Consider the following 18,997-nt stretch of genomic DNA (forward strand, 5'->3'; position numbering starts at 1 on the left):
CCCCAACTTTGACAGAGCCCTGCATGTAGCCAAAGGGCTTGGCATCAGACTAGAAGGATTCTTGGGAGGAGAGCTAGTGGCTGAGCAAGATCAATGGATCTACCTTGAAGGCTGAGTGCATGATTGACTTGTCAATTAATCACTTTGTCTTACTTTCCCCCTTTTTTCTTCCTCACTCAGGGAGTGTAAGAGCCGAAGATGAGGCCCAGGGTGGAGTGCTACTCTCCAAGGTTTTGGCTGGTGCTGGCAGTCCTCGCAACAACAGGGAGCGGGGCCCACGCCCAGAAAAGCCACCCGAGCATTGGCATTGCAGTCATCCTGGTGGGGACCTCAGACGAAGTGGCCATCAAAGATGCCCACGAGAAAGATGACTTCCACCACCTCTCAGTGGTGCCTCGGGTGGAGCTGGTGGCCATGAATGAGACAGATCCCAAGAGCATCATCACCCGCATCTGTGACCTCATGTCTGACCGGAAGATCCAAGGGGTGGTATTCGCCGATGACACAGACCAGGAAGCCATTGCCCAGATCCTGGACTTCATCTCTGCCCAGACCCTCACTCCCATCCTGGGCATCCATGGAGGCTCCTCTATGATCATGGCAGATAAGGTAAATTTAAATGAGCTTCCTTCTATTGCAGACCCGTGCATCCAAACTTAAAACAAAGAGAAGTATCTTATTCTGTGATCCTCAGGTGGTGTCTCATGGGGCCGAAGGCTTGGGGGATTAGACAGCTTCAGATTCAAAGACAGATTCAAAGAGCTAACTGTGTGTAGCACTACTAGAGAAGAGCCTATTAATCATGTGGAATTATCTGCAACAGAGAAAAACTGAGAAGGGAAAGAAGTAGGTAGAAGAGACCCATAAAAGAATCAGCCCTTTTCTTCTTCCTTAAGAAGGGCAAAGAGCCCCTGACAATTGTAATTTTTTTAAAAGGTTTTATTTTTGCTTGTGTTTTACTTTAGAAGAGCCAGGGATCATAGCCTGGGTTTTTTCCTGCATGTAGCTGGAGGACATTGTGGTATTTTCAGGGATGCTTAATACAGCTCTTACATCTTAATTGGAATATAATTGAATCTTTAATAAAGCTATCCTCTCTATAAAGTGTTCATTAGCTCCTGAAGTTAAATAGGTGTTAGCTGAAGTGACTAAGCAGTCCGAACCAGTCCAGCTAAATCTTTCTTTTTTCTACTGCACTGCTTTATTCCTTCATGCCACAGACATAACATTGTTTTTCCCAGGCCCTAGCCAGTCTCTAAAGAATTGCTACACAAGCAAGCCATCCTGCTGCTGCTCTTGAACAGGGCAAGATGTAGAGAGGGAGTAGCACCCTTAGCCAGCCGATAACTCTTAGTGAATCCTCCATGGGGTGCAGGTGGACCTGATACAAGTCTTCCACAAACAGGACATGCAGCAATTCACACTTGAATGTGCATTTGGCCAGACAGTGTAGCTAACAGTGGCCTTGGGGCTACTCTTGGCCAGTGGGAACATGTGAGAGAAGCTGGCTGTCCCTTTTCCTACAGGCTTGAAGCCAGACAGTCAAGGCCAAGGCTTTTATTGAGAAGACCCTCTTTACCATTCTTTGTGCATCCCAAAGAAGTAAATAGGGACAGAAGCTGACAGTCTTTTTCTTTTACAGATGGCTCTTAAGGGAGTCTGAGACATTTAACTAGGCAGAATCAGGCCTAATTGAATGAAGGGTGAGAATTGACCTGGCCACTATGGCAGCTTTTCCTCAGAAAGAGATCTAGTGAGATGAGAAATCCAGGCACATTCTCTTTTATTTACCTTGCAAGTAAATAATCCAGTGCAGGCTATTGAAGGTGCTAAAAAATTACTTTCTCACTTTTTGACCACCGTTCAGTTGCCAAATAACACACGGTTAGTGTGCAGTGTTATTTTCTCGTATTGGCCTTTAAACTGAAATAGTCACCGAATAATCACGGCCTTTTTTCTCTCACTCCTTGAAGAGTTGCACATGTGCTGAAGACCCACTGCCCCATGCCACCCACAGTGAAGCTTTTTTGCTTTGGAGGGCAGGCAGGCAGCAATGCTGCATCTTGATGCTCTCCTGCCCGCTGTGTTATCTATGTCGTTGTGAAGGAGGGTTGGAAGCAGTGCTCAAGCGCTGCATTTCACACTTGGGGTGACATCTTATATCTTTGAACAAGTGTAAGAGTTACTGACAGAAGACCTCCTAAGCACTGGGAAAAGTCCTTGTGACTTTGAACATGGCAGGCCAAATTCTGATTTCGGATTCCCGCAGTGTAAATCCAGCACGGCCCCATTGCCTTTGGCAGGATTAGATCAGATTTATGCTGCTGTAATTCAAAGAGAAATTTGGCCTGTTGGACTTTGAAAAGATTTTTCTTTCTACCTGTCCCTAGTCTCTCCTTGGGAAGGCAGCATCTCCTGCCACTGCCCTGTGTACCCCACTGGCTCGCTTCTAAAGAGCGTTCTGGCAGGCAGGCAGCCCATGGGGAGCTCAGAGGTGGAAGCCTTATGAATGGAGGCTTCTGTTTTACCAATCTTTTTCTTCTTTTTTTGGTAGTTTTGCAGACAGGAGGTTTGCAGGTTATGTACAAAGATTTGCAGTGTTAAGAAAGGCCAAGGCTTCTTTGAAAAATAATTTGAAAAGGCTGACCTTTACAACTTCTGATCCACAGGTGTGTAATCTTTAATGGATAATATTTATTTGACGAATTGAATTAAAATATGGTAGAGTGTAAATACACTGAAATTCTACTAAAAATACTGAAGTCAGCCTGGTAAGTCCTTCAGGAATTTATTTTCCATAGGGGGTCTTGACAGAGGCTTTGCTTTTAGTGACTCTTAGTCATGTTCTTTGCAGATGAGTTGTGTGGCTGAGGTTTGATCCTGCAAGCATGGAATGCTTCTTTCAGCATCCCCTCAACGCCCACAGCAGTCAGCTGTGACTGAACTTGCTCAGCATTTCACAGGTTCAGATCTGCACTTACAGCTTTGTTAGGCTCCCCGTGTGTTTGTGATCAGTAGTGCCAATGCAAACCTAAGGAATGCTAGAAACCATGAATGTCTTGGTGTGACAGATAAACCCCTCTTTGCTGGAGTTTAATGCAAAAACATTCCCCAGTCAAACCACCTTTCCTGGAGCAGCATGTGAAATTCTGTTTCACCTTCAGTGAGGGTTTAGTAAGTGTTCTGTCAGGAAATGTGGGTCATGTGTAAAAAGGGCTTTTTAATGTATCATGCAGCTGGTAAATTGAGGCACAAAAGGGCAGACAAGAAGAAAAAATTAGGATTTCAAGCCCAAATTTTCTTTTGTCCTGTATATAAATACAGCAATATTGTATAATGTGCACTATATACTGGCTTCATCTCAGTTAATATTCATCTAGAAGTTTGCTACCCACCAGCTGGAGGTCTAGGCATCAGTGGCAATGGAGACACCAGCTGAGGACAATTCACCCCACCCAATTCAGGGTGCAGTGAAATGCTCAATGGGATAATCCTGTGTCTCCCCACTGATAACTGAAGAAGGCTGTACCTCAATGTGTTCATGATGTCTCAAGTTAAATGCCATGAATCCTGCCCTGGGTGCGACATAGCAGGTGGAGGTATCTTGATAAAAGTGTAACATCCTTTTTTCCTGAGTTTTTTCAAACTCACATTCTTTAGTATTGTGTTTGATTGGATTTTGTAAATAATGTTTATATAGTTTGTTTTCCCTGTATTTTGCCTTTTTCCTCTGAAAAATAAGTATACGGGAATTTACATGTTTTTGCTGTTTTTACCGCTTGGTGCTCGTGTCTCTAATTCCACCTGCTTACCTGTTACAGAGTGTTACATTTAATTTCTGACTAATCTGGCATAAGAAGAATGTGACCAGATGATCTGTGTGCACACTGTGATCTGGGTTTAGTTCCAGGAAAGCGGTGAAGCAGAGACACACGATGTGCCTCACTCGGGCTCTGGAGAGGCCCCTTCGCCGAGTGAGGGTTCTGCCACAGCCAGTTCGGTCCCTTGAGCTGGATAAGCATGCCAGCAGTGACTCCAAATGGAGTGAGGTGCAGCAGTCCTTTTGTTGGGGCTGGGTGGCCTGGGAGTGATGGCTAAGGGGTCCAACAGACCCCAAATTAGTTCCTCTCAGGGGAGCAAGGCTCTAGCTCTGGGATGGGGTAGAAGAGTGCTCCCACTGTTTCATCTCTGTAAGAAAGCACCTTATTTTGGTGCTGATTCCCTGAAAAGGACTAGGGCAATAGCATCATCTCCCCAGGACCTGGGCTTAGAAAGGCAATAGCATCGATCACTGGTGGTCTGTGTTTAATCCAAACTACATGAGATGGAGAGGAGAGAAATGGGCACTACCACCAGTGTTAGGTTTCTGTGGTCCAAAACCTTTGCTCGTGGAAGCTTGCTGGTCCCTTCAGTTTGGCTGATGTTGCTGCAATGACATGACTTTGAGCAGCTTTGTATTTCCTGATTTTAAGCATTAGTTTCTATTGTCTAGAGGACTGCAATCCACTTTTGACCAGAGAGCATATCTGCTGGCCTTCCAGCATTGAAGATAATTTCTTGTATCTCCCCAATTGTTTTGAAAGCAGAAATTAAATTGCATTAGGATGCCCTGTGTTAGGAGACTGATGGTGAAAGTAAATCTTCAAGACTGCAAACCAAGCTTCAGCTCAGATAACCACACAAACCAATATCCTGGGTTGCAGACCTGAAACTGGAAATCTGAACTAGGCTTTTCTTCATTTTTGTTTCTATACTACCTAAAATCAGTTCTGCCCAGAGCTAGGAGGTAAAGGAGCAATCACAAGGTAAAAAAAAAAAAGGAAAAAAGGAAATAACATTTATGAATGTACATTTATAGGTATCTCAAGGGAAGGGTGAATTGTTATTCTGAGTTACAGAGCTTACTGTGTTGGAAAAGATTTAGCTTCTTGCCTAAAAAATGACCACACCATTTGGCTGACTGGTCCATTTTATAATGATAGACTATTTATTTGTTTTAAAATAACAGGGAAAGGCAACTTGGTGATAATGAATGCAGAAAAGGTAAGAACAGAAAATGATTTAGGGTTCTCTTATAGCACAGCTGATGGCCATCATTTTTGCTGGAACTATTCCTCATTAGTTCTCAGCAGTCACGTTATTTTGCCAGAGCTTCTTGTCCTGTGCAGCTTTATAGTAATACAATGGTGCACAGGCAGAAGAGGAAAAAAAGTCTTGGAAGAAGAGGATGGTTGTGTTTTCCCAGGTGAAAATCAGTCTTCTCTGTCTCTGCATCCCTTGCTATTCTCTCCAGGGCTTGCCCACACAGGGATACACGCAGTATACATCAGCATGCTGATGGAAATAAAATGGTAGGAAAGAGTGATCTATTACTCAGCTTGCCAGTAATACAATTTGTATAAAAGCTGCATAAAATGAACCTGAAATTTAAAATCTGTTCTAGGCCAGATTCTCCTTCCTTTTTTTCACAGAGCATGGAGCTGGCTTTTCTCTCACTCCCTCCACTAGCCTGTTCTTTTTTTCTGTTTATACCAAAGCCATGATGTTTTCTCTGCCTTTGTATCCCCACTTCATAAATCCCTGTCCCCTTTAGTTTGGTTTCTGGTAAAATTTCCAAGACACATTGTCTCTCTCCTTCAGCGCCAAAGGTTGCTGTGATCACTCCGTGTTTGGTCCATGCTGCTGCAGCTGTTTCTTTCATTTCTTTGGTATTTTGGTGGAAAGCAAGTCCAAAGTTGGACAGTGGGAGTAAAGCACCGGGGAGGGAGAGTAGCTGTTGGCCAGAGTGCAGCAAAGTGATGCTGCAGGTACAGGGAAGCCAAAACTAGTTGGATAAGCTGAGCACCTAGATACACACTGAAACCAGGACAAAGTCAAAGACACTGGGACAGTGCTGCTAAAAGCAGAACATCTGTAATTAAAAGGAAAGCACTTTCACACTTAGGTTTTCAAAGGTTAAGTAATAGGGATGCATAGGGAATGAAAACCTCATTTTTTGGGTGTAAATCTGTTTCATTTCATTTAGGGATGACATCTGAAGTTTTTCAAGCCCTTGTGTGAAGGAAATTCAGTTAAAAAAAAAAAAAGAAATTTAAAAGAAGAGTTAAAGTTCCCTTTGAATGGATTATATGAATTGAAGTAAAATAAATTCCAAATGAAATGCTGCTTAGAGGGAGAAAAAGGCACATTTTGATCTGCAGACATTGAAAGATTTCTATCCCTTTTTCCTGCAAAACAAATTAATATTCAGTTCATGTAATTTCACAAAGTGTTTTCATTTCTCTGAAACTGCATTTGATGATAGTAATAGTTTAAATGTTTCTTAAACTTATCTAGTGATTAGCAAAGATGAGTTTGATTTTAAAAAATAAAAATAAATCAGCAGTTTCCCTCCAAGCTCTTAATAATTTTATTAAGGACATGATTAATCCACTTATTTTGCTTTTGGTACTCTGTTGTTTCCTTTTGCCACCCAAATAAAGCTCTGTGTAGCTCACAAATAACAAACTAAATATAATGTGTCCTCCAATTACAAGTCTACTGCAGAGGTTGGGGAAGAGGAATAAAAGGTAAGTCACAGAGACATAGGCAATAAAAGCCAGTACTGTATGCCAGTGTTGTTTTCCCCTCCTATGCACATGTAATAAAAAGCCAGGTGGGTCTGTAATTTATGTTTACATCTGTGTCTAATCAACCCATGCAAAATAACATTTTCTTTTATTCGTGTAAAGAAAGGCAATATGGGCAGCATATTTTTGAAAGTTTAGCACCTGAGAATTCCCCTAGAATTATTTTTATTACTTTACCAATATATTACAGCACTTAAAAATCCTCAGATATTAGGAAACCTGGAAGGGAACTTTTGTGAGGTCTAACCCCTCCCGAGGGCCATTAAATCCTTACATATGAACACTTATTTTCTAAACAAGAGTTCAAGTACTCTCATTAGTATTATTCCAATGAAAATATGACTTTTCAAAGAAATGTATAGTTTCTTTTATTAATTATCCTATTAAAATAGTGTGCTTTTTTGTGTGTTTTGGGTTTTTTTTTGTGTTTGGGGTTTTTTTTTTTTTAATTTTTAAGGCTTTCATCAAGTTCATCTCCTATTTTCTTGGGAGGAACTTAATTTCAAGGCCTTCACTTTTTTCTGGGGTATTGTTTCAGGAATCACAGGAAAAAAAAAAGTGGAGTTGATTCCTTTCTTTTTGGTTTATGGCTTAAAAGCAACAAGAAAGCCTCTTTAAAAAAACAAAGAAAGCAATTCTTATGGCAGTGTAAATTCCCATGAAATATTCCTATTGCTTTTTCCCTCCTAATAATTTATACTGGATGCAGTTCATGCTTGCCCTGAGCCTTGGACACCTGATGCTTGAAGGTGTTACCGAGTTTGGGTGGCACAGAATTGGGAAGGAGAAAGCCTGGCAGAGACTCATGCCCTGGGATGCTTCTGGGCAGGGGCAGTGCCGAGGGAGAGGATGGGCACCCACAGAGGTGTGGGTGCTTTCCTTTAGCAGAAGTTGTCTCAGACAACAAATGTCAAGCAAAAGTGAAGTCTGATTCCTTCACATCAGCCCTCTGCAGCTATTTATAAGCTGTTTTATTTCGGGTCATAGGCTTTTTCCTCCAGGAGTACAGAGTGTTAGTTTTCTTCTGTTGTTATAGTGATGTTTTCTTTTGAGGGACAGAAGACCTTTCCTTCCCCAGCTCTGCACGCAACTTCTGCAGCCCACCTGAGGTAAAGAAAAGGTGAATTAACCTTGTCACTCCTATTGCTTTAATGTGATGTTGCCACTGTCTACCTGGAAATAGAACTGTTGAAGTCTCTGTGAGGAACACATTGATTTCCACCCAGCTTAGACCTGGGCCTTGTTGGATTAAAGGTTTTTTTGACACTAGGTGTTATTATAGTGAGTTGTTTGATGTTATATGGGCTACTTTGAATTTTTAAAGGAAAGTTTTGTTAGGTTTTATTTTTACAAATGAGTTAATATATTTTTGGTAATTGTTTTGGGAACTTATTTAGGTTAGTAATTTTATTCTTAGGGGGTACTGGGGTAGTATAATTTGTACCTTGATTTTCACACTAATGATATTTAGGCAGATCACCAAATCTGTAAGCACTTACCTGAAGAAAATCTGGAAGCTTGATGAGCTCTGACCCATAGTTATTTATAATCTTTATCACAACCCCTCTCTTCAAAACAAAAAACCCAACTAAAAGGTCTTAAATCAATTTGTGCCATCCCCAGCCAGACAAGGAGATTAGTTTCTTCAATCTGGACAGGCAGTCCTTTATTACAACCCCAAGGAGTAACTTGTCTCACAAAATCTAAATTAATTACACTCAAATTTGTCCCTACCCTAAACTGGCCTCAAAATGAAATTGAAAACACCGAGTGTGAAATTGCCCGATGCTGCTGCTTTAGATCTGCATGTCATTCCCCAGTAACCGCAGGACAGAGAGAAACAATTCTTTCCAGGGAATCTCTTATTCTTTTTGCCTCTTATTTGCCTCATTAGCCAAGTTTGGAGGGGATGGATTATGAAGGAAGCTAAGGGAATTACATATACAGGCTGGAAGAAACAGGGTAAAGAAGAAGACATAATTGTAGTCTGTGACCCTGTTAACAGTCTGGAAGAGCTGATATATGGAGAAGGAGTGAAACAGCTGTATGTGTGTGCTGTAGATTGGTTGAACAATGAGTCAGGGTGTGATTTATATACTCAATGAATAGAGGTAGACTAAGATTAGAGAAAAAAAGCTTAATGTAGCTGCCAGAAGCAGACATAGGAATGACAGGATAAAGTTAGGGAAATATATTAAATGGCGTATTATGATACATCAAATGATAATATTAATTTATATATATATGTATATATGTATCAAGAAAAAGGCTCAGTCACTGCCTTTTCTCAGGAAGTGCTCCAGACTTCATAGGGAAGAATGTGGAAACCATGTTTCTTCAGCTGTTTTCAAATAGGATTGAAATAAGTGCTAGAGAAGATGCTATATAGATGAAGGAGAGGAGAAAAGGGATAAAGAAGATGAAAGACAGTTAGGAAAACATCTCCTGAACCTAGGATCATGGGGAGAAAATTAAGGGAAAAAAAAGAGTAACTTCTGAGAGTAAGAAAAAAAATACCTTAAAGGCTCTGTGGAAGCAATTTTTCTCTGTGCTTGGCAATAGCTTTTAGCTGTGTATCTGTGAGGTTCCTGGTGTAATAACAATAAATGCAGGTTTCAGAGGAAGGGGGAAGACAGGAATGAAGGACGTGGAGAGTCCAAGGGTGAGTGGGCAGAAAAGTAAAGGAGGCAGGTACATGCAGTGAGGAGATTTGATCTAAAAGGTGCCAACAGAATCCAGCAGTTCTAACAGACCCTCGTCCTCACTGCAGCTCTGCTATAAAACATGGCTGTAAGACACTTGCTCAACTGCTGTCTACAGCAATTTGCCCTTTACAAGAAGACCATAACAGTGTTTTTGTGAAGTTTGAGCTCTATAAAAGACAAAGGTGACCTAATTACTAGGAAACAATTACTGGATTTTTCTAACTGAAGTAAATACAATGCTTGAGATGAAAATCTGGACTCCTGGAGGAGAAACTTTAACCCCCCATTAGAGGTGGTGGCTGAATAGCTGCATCATGCTGGAGAACTCATTTTATGCAGAGCTGATAGTACCATCTCTTGTAAGCTTGGTCAGCATTCCCCATTATGAAATTCTCCTGGGGGTTTCTTGTAATTTTGCCAGACTATGACTGTTTGAGCTAAGTTTCCTATGCCAGGTGTATGCCTCAAGCTGATTGATTTAATTTGATATTTATTTGGAAAATAAAACATCTCTCTCTGAAAATGTGGCCCAAGACTATATGTGATTTATCTATACCACAATGCTGTCACATTTTCCTCCAAAGGTTCTGCCTGACCACCACATGTTCTCAGAGCAAGGGCATGGGTCTGGAGCAGGGTCTGGAGCAGGAGTGTCTTGCAGGGAAGGACTTGTAACCGGAGATGTGCTTTTGCCACCTCTGCTTGGCTGCTCTGAGTTTGGCCTTGTTATACAAGTAAGGAACTGCAGATGTGCCTGGAGTCTTTTTAGATGTTTGCCACCTCTCTTGCAAAGAACTTGCCCTTGCAAACTCTGCTTCAAAACTGCACCTGGCCCTGGGGGCTGCACAGACTGTGCTGGAGCTCTCCTGGGGGATCCTGGTGGGATCCAGCCAGCAGGAATGTGCTGTGCAGCAGGGAATCTGGGCAGAAATGTGGGTGGGGTGGGGGACATGCAGGGTGTTCTTAGGAGCCACTAGAGAGGGTGAGTAGAGTATGGAAGAGATCCTGATACAAGGAGAGAATGGGCAGGGGAACTGGATAAAGGTAGGAAGCAGGAGATGGTGGATGGGAAAATGCAGAGAGGGAAAGAGAAACCTGCTCAAGTTAAAGCAGGAGATGGTGGATGGGAAAATGCAGAGAGGGAAAGAGAAACCTGCTTAAGTTATGCTTCTTTGCTGGCTGCAGGAGCAACAACCAGGGAGCACAGGGGGTGGCAGAACTGCTGAACAAATGGGATGAGGAATATGAAATGGGAGTGGAAAACCTGTCAGGTGGAAACAGTGTAGTTGAGAAGATTTGGGCCGGAGCAGGCACAGGACAGTGGGATTGGGCAGCGATACTTTCCTTGAGTGTGCTGCTTCCCTCCAGTTGGGCAGAAATATTCCCTTCCCATTCTGCCCTGAGCCACAGAGGAAGGCAGAAATGACTCTGCAGGGTGACTGGGACACTGGCATCAGTGCTCCCTGCTGGGGCAAGGCCAGCGGGTCTTTCAGAGTCTGCCTGGGGCTGGCTCGGCCGTGCACTCCTTCAGCCAGCCCGCCTTGTTCCAGGGCCCCGGCCTCATGGGCTGGGGAAACACTCCTGCGAGGAGGGGGCAAGGCTGTCACAGCCTCCACCAGCTGCCTGGCTTGGGGCCAGCACAGTCAGTGTCAGGCCTCTGTGCTGGAGGGGATCAGCTCCATGATGGAGCTGCCAGCTCCTCCATGTGTGAGCTCCTGCAGCGCAGCGCTTTGTCCTCGCTCCCGCTTCGGCTCTCTGCAGAGGCAGAGCTCTGTCCTTGCCCCCCGGCTCCTGCAGCAGTACTGAGCTGGGCTGTGAAGAGCCCGTGGCCCTGCCACGGGGCTGGGCTGAGCATACACCCAGTCACCAGCCCTGCTGGGTCTCAAATCCTGCTCTGTACCTATCCTCATTCCTATCTTTTCCCTTCTCCTGCTTCCCTTCCTCTCGCTCTCTCCTGTCACTCTACCCATTTCTTTATTCTTGTTTGCACTCTGCTTTGAAAATGCAGAGTGCTGTATAAATGTAAAGTATTATTATTATTTCTTCTTTTTAATTAGCATCCCTCGCTCTCTCTTCTCTTGCTATTGTGGCTTCCAGAGAGAACGTGTGGGTTTACATTATTTATAGCTGTGTGAGAGTAATTACAGAAATGATTTAATTACTCAGTTAATACTGTTCTCCACATCACCAGCTTGACAAGCTACTGATCCTCTCACCACAGCTGAACATGCAGACTGGCGTCCATGTCATGGTTGAGCGGGTAAGGGGAGGCGAAGCTCGGGGAATGATTTGTTACAGCCCTGCGTGTTGCTGGTCACTCCCCCGGGCTAAGGGATGAGGCTGCTGCTCTCTCAGGGGCTTGGCCTGGGGCAGTGTGTGGTGTCACCTCAGCTGGGGCAGAGCTGCCCCCAAGGAAGTGGTGTGCGGTGATGGTTCATGGCTCCCAGCTGACGGGCTACCTCCAACACAAACCTGCTCAAGCTGAAGATTCAATATTTGGTGTGCTGCATTAACCAGCTCTTCACATTTATCAAAGGTCAGAGATCTGGCACGGTTTTGTTTTCTTAACTTCTATTTAAGCCTGCCAGATCAGAAGGTAGAGTTTGTTCACACGCTCTGCGTGGGGTCAGAGTGTGAGATAAAATCATCATTGCCAGAAATGTTCTTTCTTGCTGGTGGCTATGTGTGGGTCTGACCCTCTTTAGGTAAATGAGCTTTCCCTCTGAAGGGGATGGCTTCATCTTGCTGAGACTCCTGCCATTGGAAATGAGGTGTTTCCATCGCTTCCAGTTCACAAAGACTTGTGAAGAGCAGAGAATGTCCTGTTTCTGGTGCAATATGGAAGGAGTTTGAGCAAGGAGAGTACATGCTTTCCTTCAGGGCATGCACTGAGCAGATGGTTACCAATACCTTTTAGTTATCTACCAGAGACTGTTGAAAAAAGCCCCACAAACCACCTTGTGAGCTCAGGAGAAATGTAATGAAAAAGATTCTTCTCTGACAGCACTGTAGATAAAAAGGAGGGGTCAGTGAATTCTTAACAGAGGAGACAGTTGCTTGGGAAGTGGAGAGAGAGGCTTTTGTTGGATAATGGGGTATTTGTCAGATAACGGTGTATGGGGAGAGCATCTCTCAGAAGTGCCTGCTTTCCATGTCTCCAAATTGCCTGGCTCCATTTGGGCTCCTTCATGGCCTGGGCTGTGGGCCAGGTTCAGACTGTTCCTCGACATGGCAGGGCTGGGTGGGCGGCAGGAGGGTTGGGAACAGGTGGCACCGAGGCTGCTGGAGTGTGGCGCCTTTTCCACGCGGCACTGGCTGCCAAGCTGCAAGGCACAGGACACCTGGTATCTGAATGGGCTCTGCCCACCTCCCAGGAAGCCACGGCAATCAAAGAAGTAGGCTGGAGTGTTTTAAGTGTGAACAGTGAAAATAGGTCTTTCTTTTTTTTCAACATCCAACATGAGACAGGTTAAGGCAGCTTACATTTGAGAAAATGCTGGGCGTCTCCATCTTCTGCAAGTTGAGTCTTTCATGTTGTATCTCTGAATGGACACTCTGAGTCTCTCCCTCATTGCTTTTGCAAATGCACACTAGAGGCTTTTATTTATTTTTTCCCCTTATTTGAAACACTTGAAAGTGAATTTTATGACCTAACATTGGAACAGCTTGTTGAGAAGACAGCGAGCGGAATGGCAGTGGAACAAGTAATTTTGTCAGCTCCCAAATGAATGAATCCTGTTTTCACTGGATTCACATCTCACAGTTAATTGACTCTTTAACTGAATCATATACTAAAGCAGTAATGTGAGCTTAGTCCATGGTAGACACCAGAGTGTCCACAGAGGTCAGAACTTGAGCTGAGTGAATATATTTCAGAAGAGCTGGACTCATCCTTCCCCCAGTGATGAAGACTAGGGGCATTAAAAGGGTCTCATTTCTTCACCCACTGCCTATCAACTAGAAGATGACCAGTCCAAATAAGGGCATTCACAGCAGCTTCCATTTTTCAGGACCTGTCTACACCTCCTCCCAACAAAAATACCATTCTCCCCAGATCTCCTTTTGTTTTTCTCCCAGTTTCCACTGTGCCTTTTGTAGTCACTGGCTGGCACAGTTACGAGAGAGCTGTACTGTGGTGGCCCGAGGCTTCTGTGTGTAGGGTCTGTCCACCACAGGCATGCTGCCAGCTCGGGATGAAGTCCATTTGATTGCCTAGCGAGCCTTTCACTGTGAGTGGGTGAATCATATGCACTGCTGTGGAGTCAGACCAAGGCTTTGGGACTGCATGCAGTTGCAGGCTGTATTTTGTAGAGCACTCCAAGAATTTAATTCTCCTTGAGTCCTCTGCCCCTTTGTCAAATCAGGTGGAAATTGGCCAGCAGGTTCAAGTGTTACTGGGAGGCCTGACTCACCTGTCCACAAACACACACCTCCCCAGGTTTGCAGGAGTCTTGTTTCCTAAAGAAACAAGCTAAAAACGCACACAGAAGAAGGTGGGCACGGTGCTGCGCCGGAGCGTCTTGGGAGTTGAACTTTCGGCACGAGTGTCCCGGGCGCGCACAGCGTGTCCCGAGCACACAAGTGTCCCGTGTGCACAGCGTGTCCCGAGCACACACAGCGTGTCCCGTGCTGCACAAAGCGTGTCCCGTGCCGCACTCAACGTGTCCCGGGTGCACACAGCATGTCCCGTGCCGCACACACGGTGTCCCGTGTGCACACACAGCGTGTCCCGAGCACTCACAGGATGTCCCGTGTGCACACACAGCATGTCCCATGTGCACAGAGCATGTCCCGTGCCGCACACACGGTGTCCCGTGTGCACGCACAGTGTGTCCCGTGCTGCACACAGCGTGTCCCGAACGCGCACAGCGTGTCTCCTGCTGCACAAAGCGTGTCCCGTGCCGCACTCAACGTGTCCCGTGTGCACACAGCGTGTCCCGAGAACACACAGGGTGTCTGTCCTGTGCCGCACACAGCGTGTCCCGTGTGCACACACAGAGTGTCTCGTGTCGCACACAGGGTGTCCCGTGTCGCACACAGGGTGTCCCGAGCACACAGAGCGTGTCCCGAGCGCGCTCGCAGCTCTGCCCCGGTTCCGGGCGCTCCCACGGTGACTCACTGGGGTTCAGCCCCTGCGCTCGGCCGGGCGGGCGCTGCGGGCTCCCGGGGCCGGGCGTTCGCTCGCACTTGCACGGGGCGCACATGTGTGTGCTCTGTGACTCACGCTGCGCGCTGGGCTGCGGCAGCAAGGGAGGCACGGTCACGGACACGCGCTGGCTCAGTGTCGCATGCTGCTATCGGTGAGATTTTGAAGGGGAACATGGCGCGAGGCTTGGAGATTTTAATATTTCTGTCCCACGACAGACCTCATGAGAAAAGAAATTAGCCTGATGACAGCAGCAGTAATTGGATTATTCCGTTAGTATCCTCTGTGGAAGAGAAAGACATATGCCTTTAACTGTATTCTCAATGCAGACTTAAAACTTGCACTTAAAATGTGAATTCTGCCTTTTTTCCTTCATAACTGTCAAGCAGACATCTGTTTTCTGCCCCACTTTTTTCCCTTCCTTTTGACTGGCTGAGATTTCTGTCTAGCTTTATTCTTAGCCTTGTGGCAAGCCTACAGCAAACTGCGGTGGTTTGAGTTCCTCACCTGGCTCTAATCATTGCGTTCCTTGGGTGGGCTGAGAAGGGGCCAGCCTGGTGATGAAAATAAGGGAGGATGGCTACCTTGATCTAAATGAGGGAGTGTGCTGAACAGGCTGAAATCCTGGGAATGGGAGAGCTGGGGAGATCTGAACAGTATAACGAGATGAAATGCAGGGCAGGGAAGTGGCCAGCAAACTTGGGCTGTACCTCTGAACAGTTAGTCCTCTGTGGCTCCCTGGGCTAATCTCTGCAGCTGCAGTCTGGCCATTGAAATGGTCTGTAATGGGACTGACAAAGTTTTGGAGTGTGTGCATGTCTGCAGGGGACAGCACTGCAGAAGTGGAGGGAGATAAGGTGGAACTGGACAGAGGATGAACCAGTCAGTCATCTCTGTGAATTTTGGTCATCTGAGAGACTCCCCAAACCCATGTGGCCAGCTTCTATTTTGTTGTATAACTGTGAGGTTAGTTTTGATGTGTTTTGGGTGCATCCAAATACTTGACACAGCCATTGCCTACCCAGAGATTTAATTTTTTTTAAGAGTCAATTGGTTCTTTAATTTGGATTTAATAAGTCACTTTGTGCTCCATTAAATAGGCCTTCATGCAAAATGTTTAATGCCAAAGTGTGCTCGCCTGCAGATGGTGGAACAGCTTCATTTAGGCAATGGCTGGAAACCTCACCAGGCTGTGCTGGTGCCCATGGTCCATTTTCCCCCAATGAGCCATGCTGCCATTAACCTTTGCTGTCTCCACGTCCTGCTGTGAGACCGCAGGGCTCATCTTCACCAGGACTTGTCCCAGCCATTCTCTCTGTTTGATCCCTCTGCCCTTGTCTGAGCGCCCTTGGTAGATTTTATGTGCACATGTGGATTTGAGGTTTCAACTGCTTAGTTGTTATAAACTGAAGCTGTGGCTGGCAGCTTTCTCACCGGAGGCTGGCAAAAACCATGCTGTGATACTGACCACTGGGAGGAGAAAGAGAGGTTGTGAGTGATATTTGTCTCTTGCTGTGCTTAGGAGCAGGTTTTTGTCTGACAATGTCACTCACTGGTCACTATGCTGGTCCTGCAGTCTGTTGCTCTATGTCTTGAGGTGTGCCTATAATAAAACTCAGTAATACACAGTACAAGCTGTGGGGAAGCATTTTTTACTGCCAGAGAGCCAGAAGCCAGCCAGCAGCTCATGCCGTTCTGCTGCTACCCAATACACAAATCTCTTGAATCATACATTGAAGGCTTTTCTCTGTTTGGTAATAGTGGAGTGAGTGTAGTTTTTCAATTTTTCCCTCTCCTGGTCTAGTCTAGACTAAAATACTAGGGAGAGGATTATCTTGCTTGATTTGTTTAGGTTTCTGTGGCCAGGAAGAAATGGTTTAGTATAGGAATGGGTAACAGTAAGTAGGAGACATGGTGGTTTCTCTGTGTAACCATGCTTGTGCAGAAGCATGTCCTGTCGTTAACACTGAATCCATCTCTGCTCTCAAGGAATCCTTTTGGCCAAATGTTTTGCTGCATTTGATGAATAAATTGGATAGGGAAATGAGGTGACATGAGTAGGTTAGACATGAGTGACGAGGATCTTGCCTTGACAATCAAATTATTGCTTTGCACTTAGGAATCTGTAGGGGATGGTCCTCTGGGAACTCATCCACTGGGATTAGTACCTTCAGTTACAAGGAGATAACCTCCAGAAGATAAAATATTTTCATTGCTACTCACCTGGTCTTGCTGTTCTTCACACTGTTCCACCTCCGCGTGCCATCATCCTGTGAGGTGTAGCCCCTGCAGCCTTGGTGGAACCTCATATAAAGACTGAGAAAATGTAACAGAACTTTGCCAGGGGTAAGAAAAGAGTGGGGAAGATCTGCTGAATAGGGGTGTTTGACAAAGGGCCGCAGTGCAGAGGAAGGGTATCCCAAGTGTGAGGGTGGAAGGAGGCGAGGGTGTGGGATGAGGAAGTTTGATATTTAAAGTAATTCATAGAGTAAAGCAGATAGAAAGGACTCAGGGTGAGATCAGATAATTAATTGACAACTGCAACCTCTCTCAGCCAGCAGTATGTGCATTGTGTGACTTAGAGTGAGCATATCACTCCTGCAGCTTCTCTCACTTAGCCCATGACCAGATGTGCTCAGCAATCCCAGATCTCTTACAAAGATCCCATATGTGCTTTCTCAAGGCTGTGGACCGGATGCTGGGGCTCCTGGTGGTCACTGCCACCCTGTATCATATTGCTGCTTCTTTGGTGACATGTGCTGCCACCCTGCAGTGTCCCCGTGTGATTTGCCATGCGTTGCCAGTTCTGCCTTGTCCTGGGAGGTCTTGGTAGGGAACTTTAGGAAAGGAACAGGGGTTCCAGTTGCCTTTCCTCCCTCTGTTGCCCAGTAGGCAGGATCTGGCCCCACTGCTGATGAGCACCAGGCTGGAGAGGGAAGGCAGTGCAGGCAGTAAGGAGTGACTCATTCTCCCCAAACAAGCAAATGCACAAAAATGTGTCTGCACCTAAGGATGGGGGGAAAAAATACAACTTAAGACTCAAAAGGCTCACTTCTGTTTCCAGAGTACCCCCAGAGGAAAGCTCTTTGTTGCCAAATACTTTCCCTTCCACAGTCCCATTATTTTTTTCCCCTTAGTATTTTCTCTTAATGGTTGAATCGTTTAACACCACATATAAAGTCGTATTTGGCCGCTCTGGGGCGATTCTGGGTTGCCATGGCAATGAGCCCTGTCTCTCCAAATTAGGACATTTTTCCTGCTGCCTTTTCTGTGCGAGGCTTTCTCTCATCTCTTTCTCTCTTACTCTCCCTTGATGTCTAAAGTGCCGAGTGCTGCCTCTTCTTTCGCACGCTCCCTGAAAGGGATCAGACTTTACCCGTCTAAATTAATTCCTCTGAAGCCTGTGCCAGCTTGGCATGGACCGACATTGTGCTCCACAATGAACCTGCTGCAGGATCAGGATCAGGGCGAGGAAGGGTAGGAAGGTGTAAAGGTGGTGAGGTTAGCAGGGGACAGCAGCGTGTGACCGTGCCGTGCTCATTCCCTGCTTGGTACAGCATTGCCTCATCTCTGCCTGGCTGCTGCCAGGGCTGTGGGGAGCTGGGTGCTGAGGTGAGGGCTGCTTAGCTTAAAATATATCTTAGGAGTAGAAAAGCTAGTGTAATAAATAAACCTGGGGTGAATGTAAATGTGCTAGATCTGCATGCACAGATCTCTCAAACAGCCTTGGCTCCCCAAGGTCCCATCCTCCACGGGGCTGGCACCTGCAGCTGGAGGGCCATAGGAGTAATTTGTCTCACTGGGGAATTGTGATTGCTGGATCTTGTCCCCTGGATACACTGAGCTGTACCTGGTACATGACAGCGTGCTGAAGCAGGCAATTGGCTTTGTACCACTTCTGCACCTGTATATTCCCCTCGCTGGCTTTGGATTTGGCATGAGTCAGACCCACCTCAATTTATTCTGGCTGCTGACAGACTCCCAGGGCCCCTGTGGCAGCTGGGAGTAGTCTGACACATGGATGCCCCCAGCCAAACTGACTTCCCTGGGCTATGCCTCTGACCCAAGGGAGTAGGAAAAGAGTTGGCACAGGCAGCACTAGAAATTTGCAGAAATTGAGGCATGCCCATATCGGGTGGCTGAGTATTGTCAGGAACTGGGAGCAGATGCGCTGTCCCAGAGGAGTGTCATCCTGACAGTGTGAGGTGATATGTGGCAGAGCAGTACAATCCAGCATTTTCTACCCATCAGGACAGAAATGAAAAGGTGATGAGGTTTCCTTGCTCTTTGCTCCCCTGGCCAAATGGGCTACTATCCCAAGACCAGTTTTTAACCCTGTGGATTATTTTAGGAGTATTACATATAGCAGAGGGTAGAAAATCAGGGGAGGACAAAAATAATAGTGAGTATTTGGTGTGGAGATGAATATACAAATGTAGGTTGAGAAAGTGATTGGCCTCAGAGCATGTTCTGTCCTAGCCATGGTACAGCATTGCTGTTTTTTCATGAAAGATGCT

At 45.6% G+C, this 18,997-nt stretch overlaps 1 protein-coding gene across 1 annotated transcript in view; it reads left to right on the forward strand.

The window, feature by feature from the left end:
* Window positions 1–18,997, forward strand: part of LOC132327415 (glutamate receptor ionotropic, NMDA 2B-like) — a 57,808-nt gene that overhangs the window by 6,857 nt on the left and 31,954 nt on the right. The window contains exon 2 of the mRNA XM_059846613.1: window positions 181–609. Coding sequence (XP_059702596.1) covers window positions 199–609 — 411 coding nt within the window. The 5' untranslated portion in view covers window positions 181–198. The remainder of the gene's footprint in view (window positions 1–180; window positions 610–18,997) is intronic.

Source organism: Haemorhous mexicanus, chromosome 5 (assembly GCF_027477595.1).
Source record: "Haemorhous mexicanus isolate bHaeMex1 chromosome 5, bHaeMex1.pri, whole genome shotgun sequence".
NCBI classification, from domain to species: domain Eukaryota; kingdom Metazoa; phylum Chordata; class Aves; order Passeriformes; family Fringillidae; genus Haemorhous; species Haemorhous mexicanus.